This window comes from Numida meleagris, chromosome Z (assembly GCF_002078875.1).
Source record: "Numida meleagris isolate 19003 breed g44 Domestic line chromosome Z, NumMel1.0, whole genome shotgun sequence".
Lineage (NCBI taxonomy): Eukaryota > Metazoa > Chordata > Aves > Galliformes > Numididae > Numida > Numida meleagris.
In genome coordinates, this window is record NC_034438.1 from 32,769,326 (window position 1) to 32,794,357 (window position 25,032).

The 25,032-nt window shown below is 41.2% G+C and overlaps 1 protein-coding gene across 3 annotated transcripts in view; it reads right to left on the bottom strand.

Annotated features, from left to right (window-relative positions):
* Positions 1-25,032, bottom strand: part of BNC2 (basonuclin 2) — a 358,913-nt gene that overhangs the window by 6,980 nt on the left and 326,901 nt on the right. The window contains exon 6 of one of the 3 annotated variants that reach the window (XM_021380520.1): positions 11,273-22,815. The exons of 1 other annotated variant lie outside the window; for it this stretch is intronic. In XM_021380520.1, the coding sequence (XP_021236195.1) occupies positions 22,155-22,815 (661 nt within the window). In that variant the 3' untranslated portion in view covers positions 11,273-22,154. Of the gene's footprint in view, positions 1-11,272; positions 22,816-25,032 lie in introns of those variants that run through there. One more of the 3 variants, XM_021380522.1, reaches the window with a different exon arrangement.

The following is a 25,032-nucleotide window of genomic DNA, read 5'->3' on the forward strand; positions in this document are numbered from 1 at the left end:
GCATTCTCTTTTCTCACCATCTCATTTTTTACTGAAGGGACAGATTCAGCTCTCATTTCTACTTGTGTAAATTGAAGTCAGTTGGCTGAAAATAGGGTTGTTCCAGATTTCTATCAGCATAAGTGAAAGCAGACTTTGGCAGTCGTGCCGATGGCAATGTACACATCCTAAAACAAGTTTCTCACTGATGCATGGCTTTATCTATGTGGTAATTATGGAGCTGTTTTACAGTCATCTCCCCTTCTCTTTCTCCTCATCTCTCTGCATGCAGATTCACCCACAACACAAGAGCATCAGAGGTGCAGCTAACAGATATTTTCACTTTTATGAACTCTGCTGATCATCTGTTCTCATTTGTCCAGTCATCTGAGGGAAACCCTGTTCAATCATGTGAGGGTAAAGCATTAGTGAAATCGTTAGTGCAGCCTGGGCAGGCTAATAGGCCCATGCTTCAGCCATTTTTTTGCAGACAACATTCCACCTACATCAGAATTTCTTCAGCAGTGTTATTTCCTAAACAGGTAAAAGAAAATAATGGCAAGTAGTTTGTCTGTGAACGGGAAAATGGAGATGTTAACTACTCCTACCCAACTTTGTTAGAATGAAGTAGCTGGGAAATTATTAAAATAAATAAATAAATAAATAAATCTTGAAACAGGTTAAGTACCTATTCAAATTAACAACAGAATCAGGAGAAAATTAAAGTACCTGATCCCTCAAGGCCTACACTGACTAGATATGAAGGGAGGAACATAGGAACAACAGGAAGCTTGATTCAGGCCTTTCTGTCACTGCCAAAAAATTCAGATGCTCACAAGCATATGCAAGACAAAGAGGTGATCTGAGACAGCCATCATGGCTTCCCCAAAGGCAGATTGTGCCTCACCAGTCTGATGGCATTTGATGATGGTGTGATGACACTGGTGAACAAAGGAAGGGTAACTGATGCCCTTTTGCAAGGGACTTCTGCAAGGTCTTTGATATAGTCCCACACCACATCCTTATCTCTAAATTGCAGAGAAATGGTTTTAAAGGCGGGCTATTCAGTGGGTAAAGAATTGGATTGTTGCAGTCAGAGAGCTGTAGTCAATGGCTTGATGTCTAGAGGAATGCCAGTGATGAGTGGTATTTCCCTGGGGTCCAGCTTGGAACGGGTGCTCTTCAGCGTCTTTATCAATGACCTAGATAGTGAGATTGAGTGCACTGCCAGCAAGTTTGTGGATGACAACAAGCTGAGTGGTGCAGCTGACACAACTGAAGGGAAGGATGCTATCCATGAGGACTTGGATAAGTTCAAAAAGTAGGCCCTTGTGAACCCAATGAGGTTTAACAAGGTCAAGTACAAAGTGTTGCACTTGGGTTGGGGCAGTGTCAGATATGAGTACAGACTGGGAGAAGAACTCATTGCGAGCAGCGCTGTGGAGAAGGACTTGGGGGTCCTGATGGATGAAAAGCTGGACATGAGACAGCAGTGTGCTTTTGTAGCCTGAAGGGCCAACAGTATCCTGGGCTGCATCAAAAGAGATGTGGCCAGCGGTGTGAAGGAGGTGATCATCCCCCTCTGCTCTGCCTTCATTAAGGTCCTGTCTGGAATACTGCATCCAGGTCTGGGTCCCCCAACACAGGAACAATGTGGAGCTTTTGGAGAGGGTCCAGAGGAGGGCCATGAAGATTATCAGAGGACTGGAGCACCCTCTCTCACACAAAGAAAGGCTGAGGCAGCTTGGCCTGTTCAGCCTGGAGAAGAGAAGGCTCGGAGGAGACCTCGCTGTGACCATCCTGTACTTAAAAGAATCTTATAATCAGGACAGAGACAGACTTTTTAAGTGGTATGATAGTGACAGGACAAGGGACATGGTTTTAAACTAAAAGAAGGGACATTCATATTAGACGTTAATAAGAAATTCTTTACTCAGAGAGTGGCAAAGCACTGTAACTGACTGCACAGAGTTTTGGATGCTCCATCGCTGGAGGTGTTCAAGGCCAGGGTGAATGGGGCCCTGGGCAACTTGATATAGTGTCTGATTTAGTGGCTGGCAACCCTGCCCACAGCAAGTGGGTTGGACTATATAGATGATCTTCAAGGTCTCTTTCAACCCAAGCCATTTTATGATTCTATATTTCTGTGATCCCCTTCTGGGCAGCAGCAGCCCTTCACTCTCTGAGCTCGATCCTCAGTGACAGAGTTCACATTCAAGTTTCCAGCAAAATTATCTTTCAAATATGATGCCCAATGACAAAATAATGAAAAAGTAGTGTGGCATCTGTGTGTTTTATAATCATCTTTTTTTGTTGTTGTTGCATGAGAAAAAGCAAGTTTTTTACCCATCTAGATTCTGAACACAAAGTTTTTTTTTTTTTTTTTTTCCTTTATGGGAATCCTTCTGCAGAATATTAATAGTGTAACATTAATTTAAATGGTTTATTGAAGGGGAAAAAAAAAGAGTCAATTTCTATTAAGATTCCGCCATTTATAGTGATTCAAGGGAATATTCTACTCTCAGTGCCCCAGGATCTTGGTATATAACATCCTCATTTGTGTTAATGAAAACTTTACCCCTTTGAATTCAAATGGACTGAAAAGTTTCACCAGTAGCACAAGCTCTGTATAAATAAGCAGCACACAGCAAACATTCCTTTAAAAGGATTATCACTTTGACAGCTATTCAGTTGGGGTGGCTTTTTCTGTCCCCTGGAATTCCCAGCTTGCCCTCTTAACTGCACAGAAGGTAAATCTGTATAATGCTTCGCAGCTGCCTTTATTGGGACCTGACACTGAGCCTACTGGATGTGCTTTCCTGGTACAAAGCACCTCGTCAAGTTTCCTGCTCTGGATGCAGTGAATGCAGCTGATGAGCTGTCTTATTAAAAGTTATGAGGAAAGGATGTTCACTTCATTACTTTCTGAACTACTGGATATGCAGGGCGAAGTTGCAGAGCTGGTCAGTCCCTCTAAGCTCCCACTGTCACATGTGCAAGCTGCACCATCCTGTTTAATAACATACTGCTCTCACACAAGTCATGATCAGTTTGTTTATTTATTTAGTGGAGTATTTTTCTCCATCAGTCTTGCCTTGTTATTTCTTCTTCACTGCAGACCAGACTCGAGCCTGGCTGTCCTGCTGGCACCAAGCACCCTGGGCAAGCTCCCATGAGTCTTAGTTTCTGCCACCCCACCGCCTGCAGTGGTGGGAAGAAGGCCAGCAGCAAGACCTTCCCCCAACCTGCCTGCCTCAGAAGTAAACAAACCATGTCTGCTGGGGAGTCCAGCAGGCCCTGTGAGATGGAGAGAGGCTGAGGCTGAAGGGGCTAAAGGCTGTGAGGGACATGGGAGAGCTGGTGTGGCACCTGCACTGGGGAGATCAGGTGTGGGGGTGCTGCATGGGGAGCTGTGACACAGGAGTCCCACATGCTTCCACACAATACAGCCCCCTTGAGAGAGGCAGAGAGGCAGAGATGAGAGCAAGAGCAGCAGGAGGAGAGGTGCCTGGGCCGGGGCAAGGCCAACGGATGTCTAAGCTGATGCTACAGAGCTAAGTGGAGAAAAGCAACTTTTTTAAAGAAGGGGGTACAAAGGCTGCAGTGCTCAAGGTTGAAGTGGGTCACCCTCAGCAGTGCCACGTGTGGAGCATGTACCCATTAATTTCCTTTTGGTATGAGGATAAGCTATTTTCTTATTTGGTTCAGTTAAAAGCTGCAAATAAATTGCTTTTTTTTCCCCACTACTCCACTGAAGCAAAGGACTTCTTGCAAGCAGCCTGCTTTGGAAAACTGCTGGCACTTGGAGTGGAAGAAAACAATTAAAAGATGCAGTAAAAATTGACAAATCTTGGTGTGGAAAGCTGAAAATACATTACAATCCCAATTGAACTATAAATAAAAAACCTAAATTAAATAAATCTTGTACAATTATAGATTAAAATATGTTTGGCTTTAATGACTTAGCATATGGGCCTTGACTGTGGAAGTGTTTGCTGAGACCACACGGCTTGCACAGGGATGCAATAATAAACAAGGTGATTGCTGCTGCTAGGCGATACAGCTTTGTGGAGTGCTGCTGGTCTTCTGGTAACTGGCTACCTCTGCTTCACAGTTGCTGCTCTCCATGTGAACTTCCAGCTACATAGCTTCAGTAACAGCAAGCAGTGTCAATAATGGGCTCTGAGTGGGAAAGAAACCCAACCCAATAAAAACAAAGCCCCTGGGGGAGCATTATCAGCAATTGCTGTCATCAGACGTTTGGAAGCTGTCACTCTTCCCTATCACACGCAGGCTGCAGCCACATGCTGGGGTCGGTGAGCTGTGAGGTAGCAGGGTCCCAGAGGCTGGGCTGGGCCATGGCGGCACACTCCTCCGTAGCAGCTCAGCGGAGCGGGAGTTGGGCAGCCATGGGCTGCCAGGCTGCAGATAAGTTTGGAGAGGGAGGTGGCAGGAGCGGTGCATACCCCCACCCATGCTCACTCCAGTGAGTGGAGGACACCATTTTCCCCTCTGGGATGATAAGCAGAGATAAAAATATTTTCTGTAGCCATCGCTTTAGCAGCTGGGCCAGCTGCCTTAGCAGATGCTATGTCGCTATGGAGATGGTGGGGAGTGGGTGCAGATCCAGAAAACTTGACTGGCACTGGCATGACTGGCCCCAGATGTTCACTGTGCTCCACTGACTGCCCCCAGACCTCCCAGGCCTTTCCAGCTCTGTGGCTGGCAGGCCACGCTGTCACCATGGCCCAGTAACTTCAGCTGCACTGCACCGCCCCCCTGAAGGGGGGCTGAGTCTCAGCACAGAAACAAGAAAAAACATCCCAGGAAGCTCACTTTGTTGACAAGGTAAGCTGGAGCATGGCTTCCATTACATGTGGAACTTGGTGAGAACTAGCCCAAATGAAGTCTGGCTTCCCCAAGGCATGGGCCCTGTGGTGAACAACAGCACCAAGGGAAGAGGCTCCTGCGGCTGTTACCCTCTCTGCAGCTGTTCCTGGGTCAGTACCTCACCTCCTTTTCCATGGCACTCATGCTTCCTTTCCACCCTCTGGCCAAACTTGGCTGAGGTAAATGCATTCATGTTACTGGGAGGAGAGTGCGAGGCAGAAATTGTATACAGGCAGCCCTATGCTATGCATACAGTCAGATGGCGTAACATTCATTTCTGTGGGAAACCAGGCTGGAAAGAAAACAGTAAACTACTTTTCAGGCTTCCAGCTCTTTGGTTTGGGAGTTATGGTAGCCCAAAACAATCTCTATGCTACATCTAGGAATTTACTTCTTATGTTTTCTTTGAACAGCATTTTTTAAAAGATCTCCTGATTAAAAAATGTAGCATGCGTGTTTTTTTTTTTCTCCTTCAGCAACTGTTTTCTGAAAGATCTTAAGTTGATTATATCAAGATTAGGATTACTTAGTGGCTTGACTAAAGCTATTTCACAAGACAGGTCCGATGCGTTACTTTAAATTAAAATGAGTTTTCTCATGTTTTATAGGAAAAAAAATCTAAAAAACAAGTATTCTGTGTCAAAAAATTGCTCCTTGAAAACTTGTCATACCATGACATATGATTGCACTTTGCCAATTGTTTGTTCACTCACTATTATTGTGTTATTAGATGTAGTTGACCCTTTGATCTCACTGAATTAGCACTTTTACTGATCCAGAGACTGTGAGTTTAACCCTCATGCTTGTTGACATTGTTTTCCTATGGCTTGGCATTTGTAATCATGCGAATTATTGCTACAGCTTATTCACTTCTAAAATATTCTGAGAACTGATTCTTTGACATGTTCTCTGTGACTCAACAGCTCTCTCCGACTTTCACTGTATGGCTTAGCTCTTAAAGCTTGCAGTAGTGTAGCACAAGGTTCACATGTATTTTGGCAAATTACCATCTTTTAGAAATGTCTACTTTAGAGTCTTAAACATTGCAGGAAAAAAAAAAAGACATAGCAAAGCCTTTTCTGGGCTGCATCCAGCCTAAGGAAAACACAAACCTTTCAGGGTAGAATTTAGAGGATTTGTTAAGGAACTTGAAATATGGTACACCTCTTGACCTGAATTCTTGTAAGCCAGTAAGTGATGTACATATACCCTAATGAATTTCTCCAGCTGCAGTTTACATTTCAATCATGTTACATCTACCACTGGAATCAGTGGACACTGACTGCTGTGGCAGGTCAAGGGCCTGACCTTTGTTCTGATCTTTATTATGAGACCAGTTCAAGGACAAAGAGTCCAGTTTCATACCAGCTCCAAAGCTTGTCAGATTCTGATTACAGAATTCACTAGACTGGGTTGAACACATTCAGATCAAAATGGAGCTCAGTGAGTGTAAAGTTACGTGAATGGCTGCCAGTGGCCATGGGAACAGGATGGAAAATTTTACATAGCAACTGTAATGTTTTACATCTTGTAAAATAACTCAGGAGCTCGGAAATAATTTTTTAAATCCAAATTTCAAAGTTTGTATTTTATCAGTTTATAGGAGTTATTCTGTACAACTGGTGTATTTGATGCCTCCCAGCCTCTTTCCTAAAACATTGAGAAATGTATGTCATTATCGCTTAGTGTCAATTAGAGGATCAGAATATCTGTCTGTAGTAAATTCCAGTATAAGATGCTTTTGGTGAAGCACTTAGGATAGGACTTCCAGAGAAGCACAGTCTCTGTGTAAATCCTTTGCCTTAGATGTTCTAATTCTAAAACTATATGCAACTTTGATGCTGCAGTTTTTTAAAATTTATTTTGAAATAAACATACACAAAAGAAACAGGAAACTTGAAATTGTAGAACACAGAGAGGTGTGAAATTATAAGAGTGCTTTGAATTTTTAATATCACTTAAATTTGAAAGACTGAAGTCCTCCAAAAACTTCTAAGTGGTTATATATAAATAATAATTTTACATCACTTTGTACAGGACGTGGCCAGAGCTCTGATAATGTCCATATTCAACTGCTTATAAGTTTTTCTCTTTACACATTCCAATAACACGAAACCACTCTCTGCAATGTGGAGCATGTGATTTATAATTATTGTAGTACTTCAGATTTTTCTGTGAAACAAGGCATGTGTGAAAGAATTCAAATTCTGTTATATACAATCAAAATATATTGGACAAATTGAATAAAATGCTGTAAACAGAAAAGTTTAAGTGATTTTAAAACATATGACTAAAATAAAAGACAAAGATAAGAAGGAGGGTAGCTGCATAAAAAAAAAAACATTATCTAGAAAAGAAAGAAAAAGACATATCATATACAGCAGGGCTACTCTACTGCCCTAAGAAAGGGTAGGTAAGAAGCAGAAACTACAATTAGATATAGTGAAAGAATAGATACGAAGAAAGAATGAAATAGATTTTCATTTTCCTCATAAACTGCATAGTCCTCATTTTGGCCTTTTCTGCTGACAGTAGAAGACTGATCAAGAATCTTTCTGCTCCAGCACTTAAAAAAGCTGTTTCTGTTTTCTAGCATGAAATTATATCAAGTTATTTGTTCTTGTTAGTATACATGACTCTTCTTTTTCACTGTTGTTTACACCCTGCCCTCTTGTCACGTATTTATGCAGCACAATCACACTCCCTTTCAGCTCTCATTTCCTTGGCTATGGAACCAAGCTCTGTTAAGCTACTATCATGAAATTCACAATTTCCTTCTCTGGAAGCAAGGGCAACTGTTCTTTGAATTTGTCTTTCTTATTCATGGGCAACCAAACTATATACAATGCTCTGCATAAAGGCTGGGTTGAGTTTTGGGAAGTACTGCTGGTGCTGCCCAAGCTCTCCTGGAAATGACTCATCTGATAAATCTTGGAATCATGTTTAATCTTGAACGCCTGTGCACCTAATTAGAAAGTATCTTTACACTGTTGCTTGGTCTCACTTTATTTCCCAATAAAAAACATCTTACTATTTGCTTTCATTTTGCAAAGTCCGAGTTAGCTTGACCTTTGGCAAGTCTGACTGTGTACCCAAGCCTCCTGGCTACTAAAGCATGCATTTTGGGGTCTCCATTTTTTGCTTTTCTTTGGAAACTCCCTTCTGGCTTCTTTTATTACTACTGGCATCACTTATGACATCACTTTTCATACTGGAAGTTGGAGGTTGGAGCAGCAGTGGCAGAGCGATTGTGGTGGAGGAGTGGTTAGGAGTGAAGATAACATTGAGTCCCTGAGCCCCACATCAGCAGCAGGCTGCTCTGGAGAACATGCCAATAAAAAAGTGACCTCAAGCAATGCAGGAAATTCCAAAAAGGGCATTTGATAATTGCCATGTGGCAAAATGGTCAGAAAGCTTCAGCAATTAGTCCTCCGCTGGGATTTGTTACCACTTCAATGGAATTAGCTACACAGGATATTTTGCTAAGCTCTGTGCTGGCCGTTGTGGGATGTGCTTCGTCTTGGACAGAGCTATCAGAGGATTAGCAGTGTATTGCTGGGAGAATTGAAATCTAGCTTGAACTCTCAAGAAACAGAGGCTATAGTGGGGATTCTTTTTAGGCTGATGTCAAGAAGTTGCCACCTGAAAGCAAGGCAGCACTGGGCACTTGGATTCTATGGAGACCACAGTCTACAACCAGTACGTTGCTGCCTTGGTGCTGCTATGACAGCCAGGACTGCAAGCAGCAATGCGTATTTACTCTGACTGTCATTTCGTGTTCTTTTTTACAGAGTGGTTTCAGCTAAAGGTCACGGGAGAGCCAGTCTATATTTTTTCTTCAAACAAAATCAATTGAAGGACCTAGAACACAATAAGTTATGTTGCAGGGTTGCACTTGCACGTATTCCCATTGGAGACCTATCATTGTGAACTAGCACTGTTGGGAAATCTCTCCAGCTACCCCAGTTAATCAATATCTGTTCATTATGCTCTCTCTGATGAATATGGCTAAGGTTTGGGTAAGCATGAGTCAGGTGACTTAAAAATAACAGCACCTCACATAGAATCAATAAAGGGCAGGTTTTCTCCAGTATTACTCTGGACAAACTGATGTACTTTTTATCTCCCCTCTTCTTCCTACCTCTTTCTCATTGTTGGTATATCAACATCACTGTAGGAGTGGCTTTATTAAATTAGTAGCACTTAATCTACTGTCACACTGTCAACTTGCAGGCAGTGAACAAGCAGACAACAAGTTTTCAAGTGGCCCAGTGTGCCTTGACTGGCTCTCACCCAGGCAGTTATCTCAGAGCTGTGCCAAAAACAGTCTTTATGGGTGCCTGCTATTATTTCTGCACTGAGCATGAAAACCCTATGCTAGAAAAGATTGTTTGAGGGGAATTCATGCCAATTACAGATGTGTTATGACAGATGAAATGATTATAATTATGCTTGGCTTCCATGCAGAACTACATTAACACATCTATGACATTTAATAACATGGGAGGATAACCACATGCCTCAACAGAGGTTGACTTTCCACAAAGTTGCTTAACTTCTCTATTTTTCCTTTCTCAGTCTTTCTCCCACCCACTGAAATTAAGAAGAGCTGCATTTGCTTGAAGCATTTCAGGGGGAAAAAGAAAGGAAAAGAAAAAGAAAAGAAAGGAAAAGAAAAAAAAAGAAAAAAGAAAAGAAAGGAAAAGAAAAAGGAAAAAGGGAAAAGGGAGAAGAGGAGAGAGAGGAGAGAGAGGAGAGAGAGGAGAGAGAGGAGAGAGAGGAGAGAGAGGAGAGAGAGGGAATTCATGACAGTGAGAAGAAGCAGAAGGAAGAGAGGGATGGGGAGAGTAGAAGGAGAAAGGAAGAAGAGTGGTGACATGTAAATTAAATACACAAAGCTAACAACTACAAGTCATTAACAGATTAAAGGCATCCAGCTTCTTATTGGGTTTTTTAGAAAATCACTCAAACTGAATAAACAGTCAGTGGACCTGTGGAGGACAACTTTTATCTATATGGCCCGTGCCTCTTAGCACACAGGTTAAATTAAAGCTAGGGAAAATCTAGAGTGGAAGGTGAAGCCCTGTTTCTAGAGTTAAACTGTTTGCAAAAAATTGTCATTTGTTCATGCTGGGAGAGCTGTAAAAAGATAGCTTTGGGAAAGTACCAAATCCATCAGAGAGTATGTATTACCAGCCAACCAACCAACCACTTTCCTCAGACTTCCAGCGCACAATGCTTAACATATTCTAGTTAACTGGCCTTCACATTCCTTTCTTTCTCCACCCCCACATCCACGTTCAGCTGGTGAATCCACTTGCCTCCATTTTGCTGATAAGGACATGAGCTGCAACAGTCCTTTTTAATTCTTCCAAATACTGAGCAGGCTGTTTCCACCCCAGCCAACCTGTTAGAGAAGGGCTCATTTGCAAGCAGATATCCATTCTCTTTGAGCTAAACAGGACCGTACACGCACTTAAAGTTCAGCACAGAGTGCTCAGCACCTTGCCAACACAGAACCCATAACAGGACAAGATGCCTTTGACTATTCTTTTTAGAATGAATCATATTCTACCACACTGACTCACTTACGTTTGTAATGTGGCCTCTTTGTCCCTCTGAGCACAGTATTCACAGGAGTATCCTGCTGAGAGACATCCCTTCAACTGCTTGTTTCTGTATTGGTAAGAAGTGCAATATGGAGAAAATCAAAAGCACCATAGTAGCTCAGACTGAAGAAAAACTATTTACCCAGAAGAATCTAGCTCACAACCTGCCAGCTGTGACAGCCACCCCTTACAAGAAAAAGAGAGAAGATAAATTAAAAGACAGTATTCTTAGAAATGGGACTTAGAAATGGGATCTCCCCATTACACACCTATGGCAAAGAGGAGCAAGAGGACAATGACAAGAATTGGAAGGTGAATCCTCTAGTGGTATGTGCTTACAGCCCAGTCCTAGATCAGTAGGCAGAGGTCAGTGGGGAGACACATTTGGCCAGCATCTTCACCTTCACAAAGCATGAGAAAACTCCAACTCAAACAGAGATTAATGAGCTGTGTGACTGCTTTGAAAAGCAAAAGGGAGGCTGACCTGTGCTAGGATGCTAAGTTCATTTTGCAAGACCTTTTACTTCAGTTTCTCCATCTATCAGATATACCACGTGTGAGCAATGCCAGACTTAGGAGGCTTTCACAGACTGACTCTGGATGCCAGACATTTCAGGGCAAATGTGCACAAGCCAGAGAAAAAAACATTGTTAGACATCCCCTCAAAATTTTTATATATTTGATTTCTGGCAAAAAAAAAAAAAAAAAAAAAAAGAAGAAAATCTTTTAAAAGAAGTATGTGGCTCTCAAAATAGAAGGAAAAGAGGGGAAAGAAAAAGACAGAGGAAGAAAAGTCAGTGACTGATAAATCTTTAATATAAAAATTGTACAAGAATTTTGATACAAATTACAAGAGGTATTTGGACAAAGTATGAGTAAAACTCCATTTATATCCCCAAAACCTTATGCATTTTATGCAAAAGACATACTGTAGGACAGTTACAGTACAGAAAATACAAGAAAAGAAATGTCAAATTAAAAACAGGAGTTTTAATTCCCTCAGACTACTAATGGAAAAAACTTGTTTAGAGTACATACAGTATTTATGAAGCTACCAATGTCACAATTATTAGATCAACATGATGCCGTTTTTCATATCCCCTTGTACAGCAGTGTTCCACAGTGCATGCTTTGGTTCTGCAGGTGGGACAGCAGAGCATTCACGTTTTGCTCACATGGAGAACAAACAGTGAAAACTGAACGCCTCATCCATTCCAAATGGAGAAAGGCCCTTGCAAAAACGTCCACCAGGCCCTGGCTTCCCACTGCCCTGTGCCCATGGGGTGCTCCAGCGACACACTGTGACACAGCCCGCTGACATGAGTAGCTCTGCAGGGCAGCAGTGAGCTTGCCGTCCTCCCGCTGCAGCCCCCCTGCCACTGGCTCTGCTCAAGTGGCACAGCACTGCGTGGCACTGAGCTAGCTGCACTGCTGCGCTGAGGGGACCCTCCCACAGAGAGAGGGGTTTCTAGGCGTTCTGTCTCTGCAACCAAACCCACCACCAGCCCGCTGTGGGTGCCCAAATACATGAACGTTCAAATCCAGTTTACAGCTTACATCTCCATGCAGACCCCCAGCCAGGTTCTGATCTCTCCAGGTCCACAGCAGATGGCTGCATGGGAAATTGCTATGTTTCTCAGCCCATGTGACCTTCTCATCCAAAGCTGTTAAAACCACAGCTGTGTTGGTGAGCAAGTGCCCTCAGCAAAACAAGGAAGCTCCAAGCCCATTTGGTCATGGGGATGAGCCCACTATGACGAGATAATCGGAGGTGCAAACAGGTTATAGCGACCTGCTCGCAGGTGAATAAAAACATGTGGAGATTTGGCCAGGGTAAATTTTGACTGTGCTTAGGGGTCAGGTTGGCCTGCTTGCACACCTGTTTCACATGCACTGAACTGGGACACAGAGCCCTTCTTACAGACAGGAAGAGAGGCAGGAGGCACGGATGAGAACACAGATGCTGCCCATTGAGAAACTGCTGCATTATGGAAAGTAGCCCCATACGACATAGGAACCTAACTTTGCACAAGAAAAAGCAGCATGCTGAATTTCATATTTATAAATAGCTAAATGAGACACACACACACACACATCAGTGGCCACTTTATTCATCTTGTCACTTTACAAACGGTGACCATTTTCACAGATGGAATGCATAAGACTTTCCAAAATTGAGAATATCAGGAGGATGTGTTGCTTTTCTGAGAGCAGTTTTATAAGAGATTCTCTTGGAATGAGAGGAGAAGAGATGGGGACAGGTGACAGAAATGAGAAAACTAAGACAATGACTGAAGATTATACAAGAGGTCATAAAAAATGAAGACAATAAAAGAAATCAAAAGGTAAAAATATGATCTGAAAAAAAATAACAAGCAACTCAGACTTAGTCTGTACAACTTAAGTGGCCCTATTAATTTCACAGCTCATCGGACAGACCAAGAAGAGCAGGGCCAGGATCCCAGTGCCTGAGGCTGCAGAACCGTTCCACCACCAGGTGACAGGACATGGTCCGGTGCAGGGCTGTGGGGATGTGGAGTGTGATGACATGGGGACATGGGGATGCAGGCACACAGGGACATGAGGACATGGGGGCACAAGGACACAGCATGCCCATAACTGCTGGCTGCTGGCAGGACTGTGCACCACTCCCCAGCTGGGACGCAGACACACGGCTGTGCCACAGCTCCCCCAGAACCACAGTTCACAGTCTTGTGCGTTCCATAACAGGAGTGGACAGGTTGTGCTTAACTATTGATGAGTTTGCCATCCTAACTGCACATTATCCTCTGATCATACCCAACCCTTTGTTTGACAACGGATGCCTTATAAAATCTTTATGCATCACTTAGCTAGTCTCGCTCTCTCTTTCTTCTCTAGAAATATAATTGCCCTGGATGCTTTCCTCCATTTTCCTAAAGCATTTTTCTCCATAGGTTTGAACAGAGCAGCATGTGAAGTCTGCAGAACATCTGAGCAAACCTCTCTACACATTAGAAATTTGCTTAGTCAAGCTTCTTGTATTATTAGGTGTTTTAGAAGAAACATACATATGAATAGATGTATAAAAATGACATAATTTTGCCACTTTATAGCTCTCATTTTACTGTCATTATGTCCTCTTCCCTCTTTCTGTCTGTACGTCCGTCTCTCACAAGCACACACACAGGGAAGGGACACAAATGGTTGGTTTGACTGGAAGAGGCCAGGTTTCCACAGCCAACCTCAGAAATAGGGAGGGACAGGGCAGTGGAGCTGACAGCTCTGGCCTTGGTGTGCACCGCATGTGTGTGGATCTTGTGGGAGAGCAGAGCTGGGGCTCAGCCTTTACACCTCCCACACAGACACCATTCCCTCCTGTACCAGGCCTCGAGAAGTTGCCTGCTGGCTTCAGCCCTTATAGCTTCTGATGCACGCAGAGGGGAAAGGAGGGAAAAGTTCACTGGCCATGGTCTGACTGGTAGAAGACCTGGGCATACTGTAGTGGGTACTATCACCTTTGATGTAGTAATTACCACGCAGCCCTGGAAACAGATTTAGCATCCAGAAGTGGGAAATAGGAAATGCTGTCCACTAACGTAATGAATCACCTAAAGGTATGGAAATAACAAACCCCAAAAAGCTGTGTTTCCAGGCCTGGGATTCTTCTGTAAGCTGCCTTTCTGTATTGCGTGGGCAATACCAGTTCAGCCCACAGTGGGCAGCACTCAAGGCACAAATAGGACCTGGTACTACGATCCCAGCACAGAAATCCTGCTGACGGGGTGAGGAAAGCAGGTCTCACCGACTCCTCAGGTTACGTGATCTTCCAGTGACTGCTGGACAGCCAGCGAGCAGCTCTGACTGCCTCATGTACCATGTGGAGGAAGGGGAGTGGTGGGGTCGGCACATGGACCTTTCGTGCATGCAGGACTTCTTCAGCAGGGTGCATGCGCCCAAGCCGCCTCCCCTTTCAAACTCTTCCTCTCCTGAGTGCTTCATCTGAAAGGCAGCGCTGGAGTCTGTGCTTTTGGCAGTGTTCTTGTTAATGAAGAGATAAATCAGAGCGGAGCGAATTCCTCCTCATATGAGGGCAGCAGATTGTGTCGCAGATACATCTCCCTAACACTTCACAGAGGTTCACACTGACCTCAGCAGGAGATGTTCCTGTCACAGGAGAAAGAATATCTGGAACTGGCATTCACCATTGGAATTTGAGGGAATGGCTTTGCCCTGAAATTTGCCATGGGATGGGCTAAACCAGAAAAAGATAAGATTACACATCCTGTTTGCTGCCGAACCCGCATAGTCAGACCTGCAGCGAGTCTGCACGTCTATTTCTAGCAGGTTCAGTACGGCTTATGCCAATACAAAGCAATTAGTTGCTACATAAGCAGACAAAAGTGCCGCCAGAGACAGCATTTCTCAGCTGACCTTTTGTTAAGAAGCCATCTTGTTACTGTCTGCTTGATAGCTCGATAGAGCAGCCAGTGGCAGCCTTGGGCTTCCCAAAGACAAATCGAAGCGCTCCAGATGGGACTTCCTTTCACTCACTGAAGATGTGTGTGTGTACGTGTGTGTGTGTGTGTCAAGGAACAGGGACGGAAAGCCTGGTTCTTATACTCAATTTCCCCTTCACAGGGGATAAACAGGCAATTACGCATCCTTTTATATTTGATGGCCAAGTGCTGAACTTGAAAGCACACTATTAGTTTGTGTCCCTTCAGGGCCAGTGCAATAAGTAGCCAGGAGAGCTGGGGCTAAGCAAGAGAGGGTGTTGTCTGCTGTTAGTGTGACAGTCTTGTCAGCAGCATTCACATTACTGGAAGGTAATAAAGTGACAAGTAAGTTATTAGAAAGATATGAGGTGAAATTGAACTGAAGCATCTTGCTGCTCAGCTAGTATTTTTTTTTCCTCCTCTTTGTAATGGGCCACTATTTGTTACAAACCAAGCCTTGTCTTGAGATCTTATATAAAAAAAGAAATATTTATTCTTTGCAGGAAAGGTCACATGAATTTACAACACCACACTTTAAAGGAGAGGAATGGGAAAATAGTCTTATGACAACTACAGCTGCTATTAAAAAAAAATACAGTGTCATCATAATGAACAATAATACTGGCAAAAGTCAGAGGACTTGTCAAAAACATGTCCATTTTTTAACCCTTCCATGGCCAAGAAATGCTTTCTTTTCAGTGCCAATACCGAACATAACAGCAACAGTATTGAGATATACAAGTTCAATATAAAAATCAAAGCTGTCACTCAAACTGTCATTCAAGATCATGGCTTGACTGGAGAATACAAGCCACATGAAGACTAGTTAACTACTGATTCAAGATAATATTACTCATGTAAAAAAAGTTGCTGCTTCAGTCTGTTGCAGGCCATTTCAAAGGCAGTGATAATGCTGCTTGGCAAGAAGAGACAGAAACCATGGGACTGGAACAGACATGTACTTGGGCAAACATGTGGGTGAAAGGTTCGGTCCATCATATGATGTTGCTCTAAAGAAAAAAATGGGTATGGAAAAGAGTTCCTTTTATGTCTCTACAGGAGGGGGAAAAAAAACCAACTCATCATGTGGCGACAGCAGGATACGCTGATACTTATCTTGCAGAGTAGCACCAGAGTCACTGTTTTGTTGAGTTACTATAGTAGCAAAGTAGTGACAAAAGAAAAAAAATTTAAGAAGGGACTGGACATATACCACCTGCCATCTTGTGTCTGCCACTCACCTTCTCAACACAGAGAACTCCTGCTGCCTCCTTGCTCTTACTACAGATGCTTTTGCTGCTTTTTTGAAATAAAAATGAATACTTCTGTTAATACAACCCAAAGAGGGAGTGACATAAACATTCTTGGGATGAAGAAGGACTAATAATTCTCTTCACATAACTTGCATCTAACATTTCAAGGAGCATGTGTGTATTTCTGGATCAAATACTTTCCCTCCCTTATTCCTTCTCTGGCCACCAAAGATGTGAAAATGTTCTGCAGAATCTGAGTAAAAATGTATTCTTAAAAGATGCCATGTTTTCTGATGGTGGCTGAGATTCCTAACAATCCTGTGAAAAACAGGCCTAACCACATACTTTCATTTTAAATTACCAAGTGCATGGAAAGAGAAAATTTTGGAACTAAATCTCAGTCTTCTAAGTGGTTCCTGTCTTCAGAACAGATTGAACCATGTATCATTATGTTCCTGATCTTTCCAGATAATCACACAGCTCTTTGTCTTGCTGTTGAAGCACATTCCTACCTCACATAATTAGCTATGCTAGATCCTTAACTGGTTTAATTGAGAAGACTAAAACTCAGAGAAAACTGAAGTGGATGCCTGCAGCCTCATTTTCTATGAGCTGGACTGGACTGTACCAACAGAGGTGCTGGCCTCCGCTGGCAGCTGCTCTCCTGTTCAGTACCTGACTTGATTATTTTTCCTAAACAGTTCCATTTTGGGGGATGAAATGGGAAATGCAAAGGTGATGGAAAACATAAACTTCTAGAATAAGCAGAGAAATTACACTTTCATTTTCACAAAGGAAGGAAGAAAGGGAGGGAGAGGGAATGAAGGGAAAGAAAGAAGGAAGAAAGGAGGGAGGAAGGAAGGAAAAAGGGGAGGAAGGGAGGAAGGGAGGAAGGAAGGGAGGAGGGAAGGAAGGAGGGAAGGAGGGAAGGAAGGAAATACACTGTAGTTTACTCACAGCAAATATGGTGAACAATTTCTGCTGTGTAAAGTACCTGGGAAGCACGAATTTTATGAGCTTAGACAGGAAAAGCCTGTAAGAGATCTTTCATAGTATGTGTATGTGCTAACAGCCTTTCTAATCTATACTTTCCAAATTGTATTAAGTTCAATTGTGCCTCAGTGGCAGAGTGCCTATAGTTTGTGTGCATTACTGCAGTGTCAGCATGGAGCCAGGTGCAGTTTAAGACACAAAGTTAAAATCTCAGCCATAACAAAATGTATCTGGTTGAGATATACAAGGGCAGCTCTGAAAGTAATGCCTCCTATTTCATTGTTGTCCCACAATGTCAGAGATGGATGCTGGTGGTATGGCAGAAGAGGCTGAACCTTTCCACCAATATTCCATCACATGTTGTTGCTGTGTGACAGATGGCAGCAGAGGGGCGCTCTTGACAGAATGCCATCTGACATGGAAGTGCATATGAAGTAAAGGGGTGGAATTGAGTTCCTCCATGCAAAAAAACTTGCACCTACTGACATTTATTGATGCTTGTCGAATGTTTATGGAGACCAAACAGTGTATGTGAGCACAGTGAGATGGTGGGTGGTGCGTTTCAGCAGTGGTGGCAGCAACAGCAGGTCACCTCTGCTGGTGCAGATTTGTATGAGACTGGCAAAAATGCATACCTAATGGTGGTGGCAATGTTGAAAAACTGTTCTGTGGCTAAGAATTTGCTCTATCATCAAATAATTCTATTGTGCTCTTTGGATTTGTTCTAGTTTCCAGGGAAATAAATAGGAGGCATTATTTTTGGAGCAACCTACGTATTTCAGGAAAACTGACTAAATACTGTGAGGTGCGCAAAAATATTTAAATTGATGTAAATTAGTTCTTTAATAATAAGGTTTTGGACTAAGGTCATATCAGTAATAGCCATATTTTAACAGAGAGAAACACAAACATTTGAGTGATGTGATCTGTCGAAAACTAAGCAGTGAGAAGGGCCACCAGAGTTATGGATGTTCAAGTCCTGGTTCCTGTTCTTGTGCTTATACTCTGCTATTTTCCTTCCAAAGTATTTGATACAGTTTTTCAAAAATTACTTGGTGATTAACTGGCATCACATGCTTTCCTGAAAAAAAGAAAAAAAAAAAGAAAAAAAAAACACTCTCCAAAAGAAAGAAAAATGCTTAAAAAGAAAATAATTTTGATTCCAGAAGAGATTCAGTGTGCAGAGTTATTTTCTTGAAGAAGACAAAGCCTGTTTGATATTTACAGAAAAATATGACTATTTTGAATGAACAAAACAGTAAAACAATGTGAAAAGCATGCCAGCAATAATTATAGGATCCTAACAACAAAGGTCCTATTCCATGTAAAATGAAGAATCTCTATACGACTGAAATTCCTCAAATTCAGTCTAACTCTTGTAAAAAAAATGTGGACTGGCAATTTTGCAAACTGAAGGACTAGCCACAGGATTATGATGGCATAAGCAACTGTCCAACACTTGTCAGCATCACACCATTACAGTTCATGCCTTGTGCTGGACGAATGAGAAGTTTAGTCTTTGTGCCTGTTGCAGTGTGGGTCTTTGCTAAGGTCACCTAGAAATGCTAGCTGTTTTGTTAATTTTGTCAGTAAAACCAAACTTCTACCGTCCAGCCTTTTTTTCACCATTGTTCAGACAATTTCAAGGAATAGAAATTCTAACACAGGAACAATTCTGATAAATACAGATTTTCATAAAGACGCTTGGTAAATAGGAAGGAGTGAAATACCACTCAGTTTAATAGTAGCTTGCGTGCCCTCCTAAAACCAAGACTGTTCTGACATCAGTATCACTAGCACTGAAAAAGCACTTGAGTCACCTAGAAATAACAGGCGGAAATATTCTGTCCATAATAAAATTCCTACTTGCATGGAGATGGTATTTCCTACAGGGCTTAAGCAAAATCTGAATGAAGTTTAGGATGCCATAAAAGTAGGACTGTGGGGCTTGTAGCAGTTTTTGAAAGTTTATCCCTGCAGTTTTACCTTTTTAAAAATCCTGTTTCATTTTGTGTAATAAACAAATTTTTCCTATGTAATTAATCTGCTGAATTTATCTACTGATGATGTTTACTTTTCCAAACAGTTTTTCCAAAACCATTTGACCTCTAACAGAAAGAGAATGAAATAAGAATGCAGAACCATTCAGTGAGGAATTATTTATATACCTCAAATGTTTTTCATTGAAAACAATATTTATTTATAACATACATCATTCAAAACAGTGTTTTTGTTTTCTTTTGTTTTGTTTTCCCTGTAGAAATTATTCAATTTTTTGTTGTATTGGTTTTTAGACTTTCTGTCTTGCTTGGTTCCTAGTAGCCTGGGAGGAGGGGCAGGAGTGCAGTGCAGGTAACCCTACAAAAGTCCATGTGTTTTAGAGGAATGCATCTTTACTGTTCTAATTTTCCTCTGTCACTAACACACTGAGCTTGCACAACATAAAACAAAGCAAAGCAGATCTCTATACTCAATTTAACAAGGGAAAATAGTAGAGACTTCAAGGAAAAATAAAAAAAGATGAAAGAAAAACAGTTAGTGAAACTGCTTTGCTTTTGCTATAAACTTTCTTTTTGTTAAACCAGAAGGCAAACTTTCATTATAGTTTCTGTGGGATCCACAGAAGTTTTCAGGGCTTCACCAGTGCACAGAATCAAAAAATGATCAGAGGCTTGTAACCCATAGAAGCACAGTGAGAATTCACGTAGAAAGATTTTTCTCTTCTTTTCTACAGCTGAAAATACTGATTTATTAGCTATTGATTACTACTTTTGGAAACAAGAGTACTGCAATGCATAAAGAGTACTATAAAAGAGGAAATCTATATTAAGAGGTTCCTCTAGAAAAATGTAACAGGAGTAAGTACTGATGTGCACATAAAGATAAGAATGATCAAAATGCGCAACAAATCAAAACAGCCACAAGCTGAAGCAAAAGGAGCATTTCTGACTCTGGGCTAATATTCTGGGTCAGTAAGTACAGAAAAGGAACACATTCTCAATGAACAAATATTTTATTGGATGCTGAAATATCCCTTATTTTGTGAGTTTTTGTTTTGCTTTGCCTTTGTTTTTGCTGTTGTTTCTGTAGAAAAGAGTCTACAACACGCACTCTAATGGTTTTGGCTGTAGGCTGAACATAAGTAAATACCATCACTCAGTCAGTGTGTTGTGGTAACTCAGCCTGCCAGTGTGGTTTACCAGCTCAAGCAACATGTGTAAACACCAGAAACAAAAAAGATTCAGAGGACAGCTTCTCATTCTCTCTGTTTTTCTCAATGGCTAGCTCCTTCTCCCTCTCCTGCCCATGCTCTGTCTCTTGCTCGCTCTATTTCTCGGACTTCGGTTCTTTTCTGACAAACCATGTGGGTGAAACACAAAACATTAACACAACTAGAGATCCTTTTTCTGATCTGCAATTTATCCGAAGGGAAAGTTACCCAATAAAAATTCCAGCATGTGTTCTCAGAGCTTCTAAGTGCTTCTGCCTTTAACATCTTTTGATTGCTTCTATAAAACATGCCTTAATCATACTACAGAACTTTCCACTGCAAAAAAAGACAACTTTACAGAACAACATAGTTAACATAGTTAACATTATTTCCCTGTTCCTTTTTTTTAAAAACACCACAAAAAATCCAGGCCATAGTAAGAAGCACACAAAATTATATTCATCTTTGTTCCGTGACAAGTAGTATCAGCATTTATATCCCCAAATATTATGCATGTTCAACAAAAAAAAAGTTTACACCAATTCACGTGACACAATTCTGTTTTTTCTTTCATGTAATGCGTTATATACGGAATGAGGATGCTCTATTGTTTCTAGTAATAGTTGGCACTTGAAAAAAGCACCAAGAATTCTGTATTTTGCTTTACCCCGTTTCCCTCCCCAGTATTTTACCGTAGTCCAAAAACTACAACTGTGGTTGTGGTGAATAAGTAACTACATTTTCTTTTTTCAAAATGTGTGCAAAGTTGGCACTTTTGTATTAACACTAAACACTAATACTCTTTGTTTGGCATTCATGCCCTCATACTGACCAGACCGCTTTTATCTAAGTGTATTTTCTTAAAGACACTTACTGAAAGTATGGCAATAGTTTAAGAAAAAAAAAAGCATGGATATTATTACACATCCCCTCGTAGTGTACGAAAAAGTGCATGACTGGATTTATGTAATAGTACAAGACAAAAAAACGGTATCAGATCAGGTACTGTAAAGCATGCCAGCACCTCTGTATTACTTATATCTAGCAGGTAGTTAAAACAAGACCGTGGTTCTTTTAAAAATGTGCATTAAAGCTAACATAAATGAGTAGAACTAGCCAGCAAACTATTTTTCCTGCTTATCTAACAGCTGAATGTAACTGTAAAAATTAAGCAAAAAAAAAAAAGAGTTAAACCACCATCAATACAATTGTTTTACATCATAGGCCTGTCAAGGCTCAATATATATATACAAGTGTAACAGCCATGCTTAGTAGAACGTTATCCCCAATGCTTAGAAGACACAAAGACAACTAAGTAGATTTTTTTTCTTTTTTTTTTCTTTGCAATTTTTTTTTTTTTTTTCAGGTGAAAGTCATGGGTAGAACAAATTGTCTCTTTGGAGATGACCAAGAACATTCTAACACAACTAGGGACAACTGCAAGTTTTCTGTGGTTTTGTTTTTTGTTTTTGTTTGCTTTTTCTCTAGAAGGGTATTTCACCCCAGATTAAAGATCCCACCTTTTTTGTTTCTATCCCCCCAAAAAAAGAAAAAAAAAACCCAACAACCAATGAAGGGAAAAAAAGCACCTGGTATTTCTTTCTTTTGTTAAAAAAGAAAAGAAAAAGATTATATATATATGTATATTTATATATATGTATATCAAGGGAGGCTGTATATGGCAGTTCAAATGTGGTGGGCCCTCTCTGAGAGCTGGCATTATGCCATGTCCATCCTTGAACTAATCTACTGAAGTGAAGGGAATGTTTTTATGCAGGTTGGGATTCTGACTGTGCCGGTTTCGGCTACGGACAGAGGAGAACATCATGTTGCACCCAGGGACTTTGCATTTGTGCATCTCTCGCAAGTGCACTGTTTTATAGTGCACTCTGAGAGTTCCCTTGTTGCTGTACATTTTGTGGCAAATGTTACACATTATCCCACCGTTGCTCACCGAAACACTGTTGAACATGAGGGATCCTGGGACATCGGTGCCCATACCTACAGCTAAGGCAGGGGCATCTGCTTTGTGGGCAGATTCCCCGCTGTCACTTGCCCCATCGACGTCATCAAGGAGAATGCCCTCATCACTTCCTGCATCAGATTCTCTTGAGGAATGGATACTGCTGCTGGACTGGATGCTGGAGGTGGTGCTCAGGTCTAGAACCATATAGTCTTCTGACATGACCCTGCCATACCCATTCATATGGGAATCCTCAGTACCAGCAGGCGAGGAGGTGTCTTCCCTTATGTCAAGCCCCATCTGATGCTGAGTGCCATATATCTTCACCAAAAATTCATCACGAAGGTCCTTACTAAGAGAAGGCTGTGAGGAGTCCAGGCCCATGTCATCCAGTTCTTTGGTCAACAGTTTACGGTGCAGGTTTATATTAGCACTGTGTCTGGGAAAGGAAGAGGGAAGGGAAGAAAGGAAAAATGTACAGTATTTTTGATTAAAAGTACAGTTGCCAAGCACCAAACCAAAATTCTGATTTAGCAATAACATACAAATATTCCCTACTCGTGTTTCTTGGAAAATTCAGTCTTGTTAAAATTGAACAAGTCCATAGAATAAAACAAGTCAAGCAAAATAAACCCCCATATCACTTTTCAGCTACTGCTCCTCAACATTAGTCCCCAGCAGCAGCTGCAGCCCTTATATCTGATATTTCCTAAATTAGACTAACAGAAAATGCAAAGTGGTGTTCTTGGTCCCTGAATCCCTGCTGACCTTCCTAAAAATCTCTCTCTGGAGAAAATATTATTAATATCTGGAATATCTGTGTACATTCGTATCTGTATCTCTATATCCATACCTATATCCATACCTATATCCTGATCTTTATATATTTATACATATATACATATAAATATATAATATACATACATATGTATTCACATAACTGTGTAAGTGAAAGGAGAAAAAAAATGAAGATAACTGAATGATACATAGTCAGAGGTCCTGATTCTGATAATTCAATTGTGGTATAAAGGGTTTCAGAATCGGGCTAAACTATGATGGAGAAGACTTGAAGGGTTTAGGAGAACAAGTCTCTGAAATCCACATGTAAGTTACTGAAAATCTTAGCCAAAGTCACTGGTTCCATCCTTCTGGGAGGACACTGCCAGTCCTTACTGTATTCTTCCCAGTACAGTGCCTGATGTAGTGCTGAATGACCCAAGCAATGTAATTTCCAGAAAAAAAAAAACAACTGATGGCAATCAAAATTTTGCCCCAAATCAATCAAAACACTTAACCATGGGCTTTGGCTTAGGTATGTGCTGAAGTCACTGTGAGTGCTCAAGAGACACTGGAAAAGCTGTCACTGACGTCAGTGGTCTTTGGACCAGATCCCAAGAGCTGCAAGTTAAAATATTCTCAAGTGTTTTACAGGATCAGGGCCTTTGTTCTCAAGAAGTAAAGCTTCACATTTGCAAACAAACATAAGCCTTTGGGTTAGTAACTGTGTAAAACAGCGTATTATTTTAAATGCTGCATTCTACTCTCCACTTTTGACATTGGCTTTATTTATCCATTGCAGTAGAACCTCACTGATTTGCAGTAGTGTCAGGAAACCCTCTTTGAAAAACTGCATTTTCTAGATTAAGAATGCAACCAACAAACATAGCCATCAAAGACCTCTGACCACAGAACATGCTCTTTTTGTTGAAGTGCTTAATGATGAGAAATCAGTACAAAGTTTTCAATATTAGAAAATTTTATGGCTCAGTATTCAGAATGTGCACCATTTCTGAGTAAATGACAAATATTTATTTAGCTTCTTTGGAGGGTGACTGGATTTTTGAGTCAGTAACAAAAGAATTAGCGAAGTTCTACTGCGTAACATTCTTTGCAAGCTAAGGACCCAAACCCGCAATTTACAACATGCAGACTCACCAGTCTGTCTGCCCATTATAAATTGCAGATCAGAGCCCAAATGTAGGAAGGAAAGGAAAGAGGGGATGGGGGTGGGGAAGAGAGAGAGAGAGAGAGAAAGAGAGAGTTTTAACACAAGAATACTTTAATTTGCAAGAAAGCACTAGGCATAAAATTGGCACTGGAAAACATAACAATGATTAAATATTTTACAGACATTTAGGTCCTACTGTAACAAAAAGGGAGAAGGGAAACAATAGCTATTGGCAATATTTCTTTATCAGAAGCTTTTTTTTTAAGAAACCCTTGGAAACATACCTCTCAACCAGCTGAAGTCCCAAACATGGTACAGCAATACAATGCAGACAAACAAGGAAAATGTAAATGTAGGAAGATTAAATATATGTAGAGTACATTTTTATGTCTCTTATTTTGTGATTCATCTATCTGTTGATCATAATTTATCGTAATAAATAAAGATAACAACAATAGAAGTGATCCATCCCACTCACCTGCAAGTGCAGGTAACTGTCTCTGACATAAAACTGATGTTGAACTGCAGTTTAGTTCAATCATATCTGTTCAGGACACAATTATTCCAGTGCAGGAGGTCTATATGGAGAATTTCTCTCCTAATGTGAGACAGTTGAGAGGTATGGGCAAGGGCAGAGAAAAAAGTGGAGAGCATTCCTTTTTTTTTTTTTTTTTTTTTTTTTTTTTTGTTGTTGTTGTTGTTGTTGTT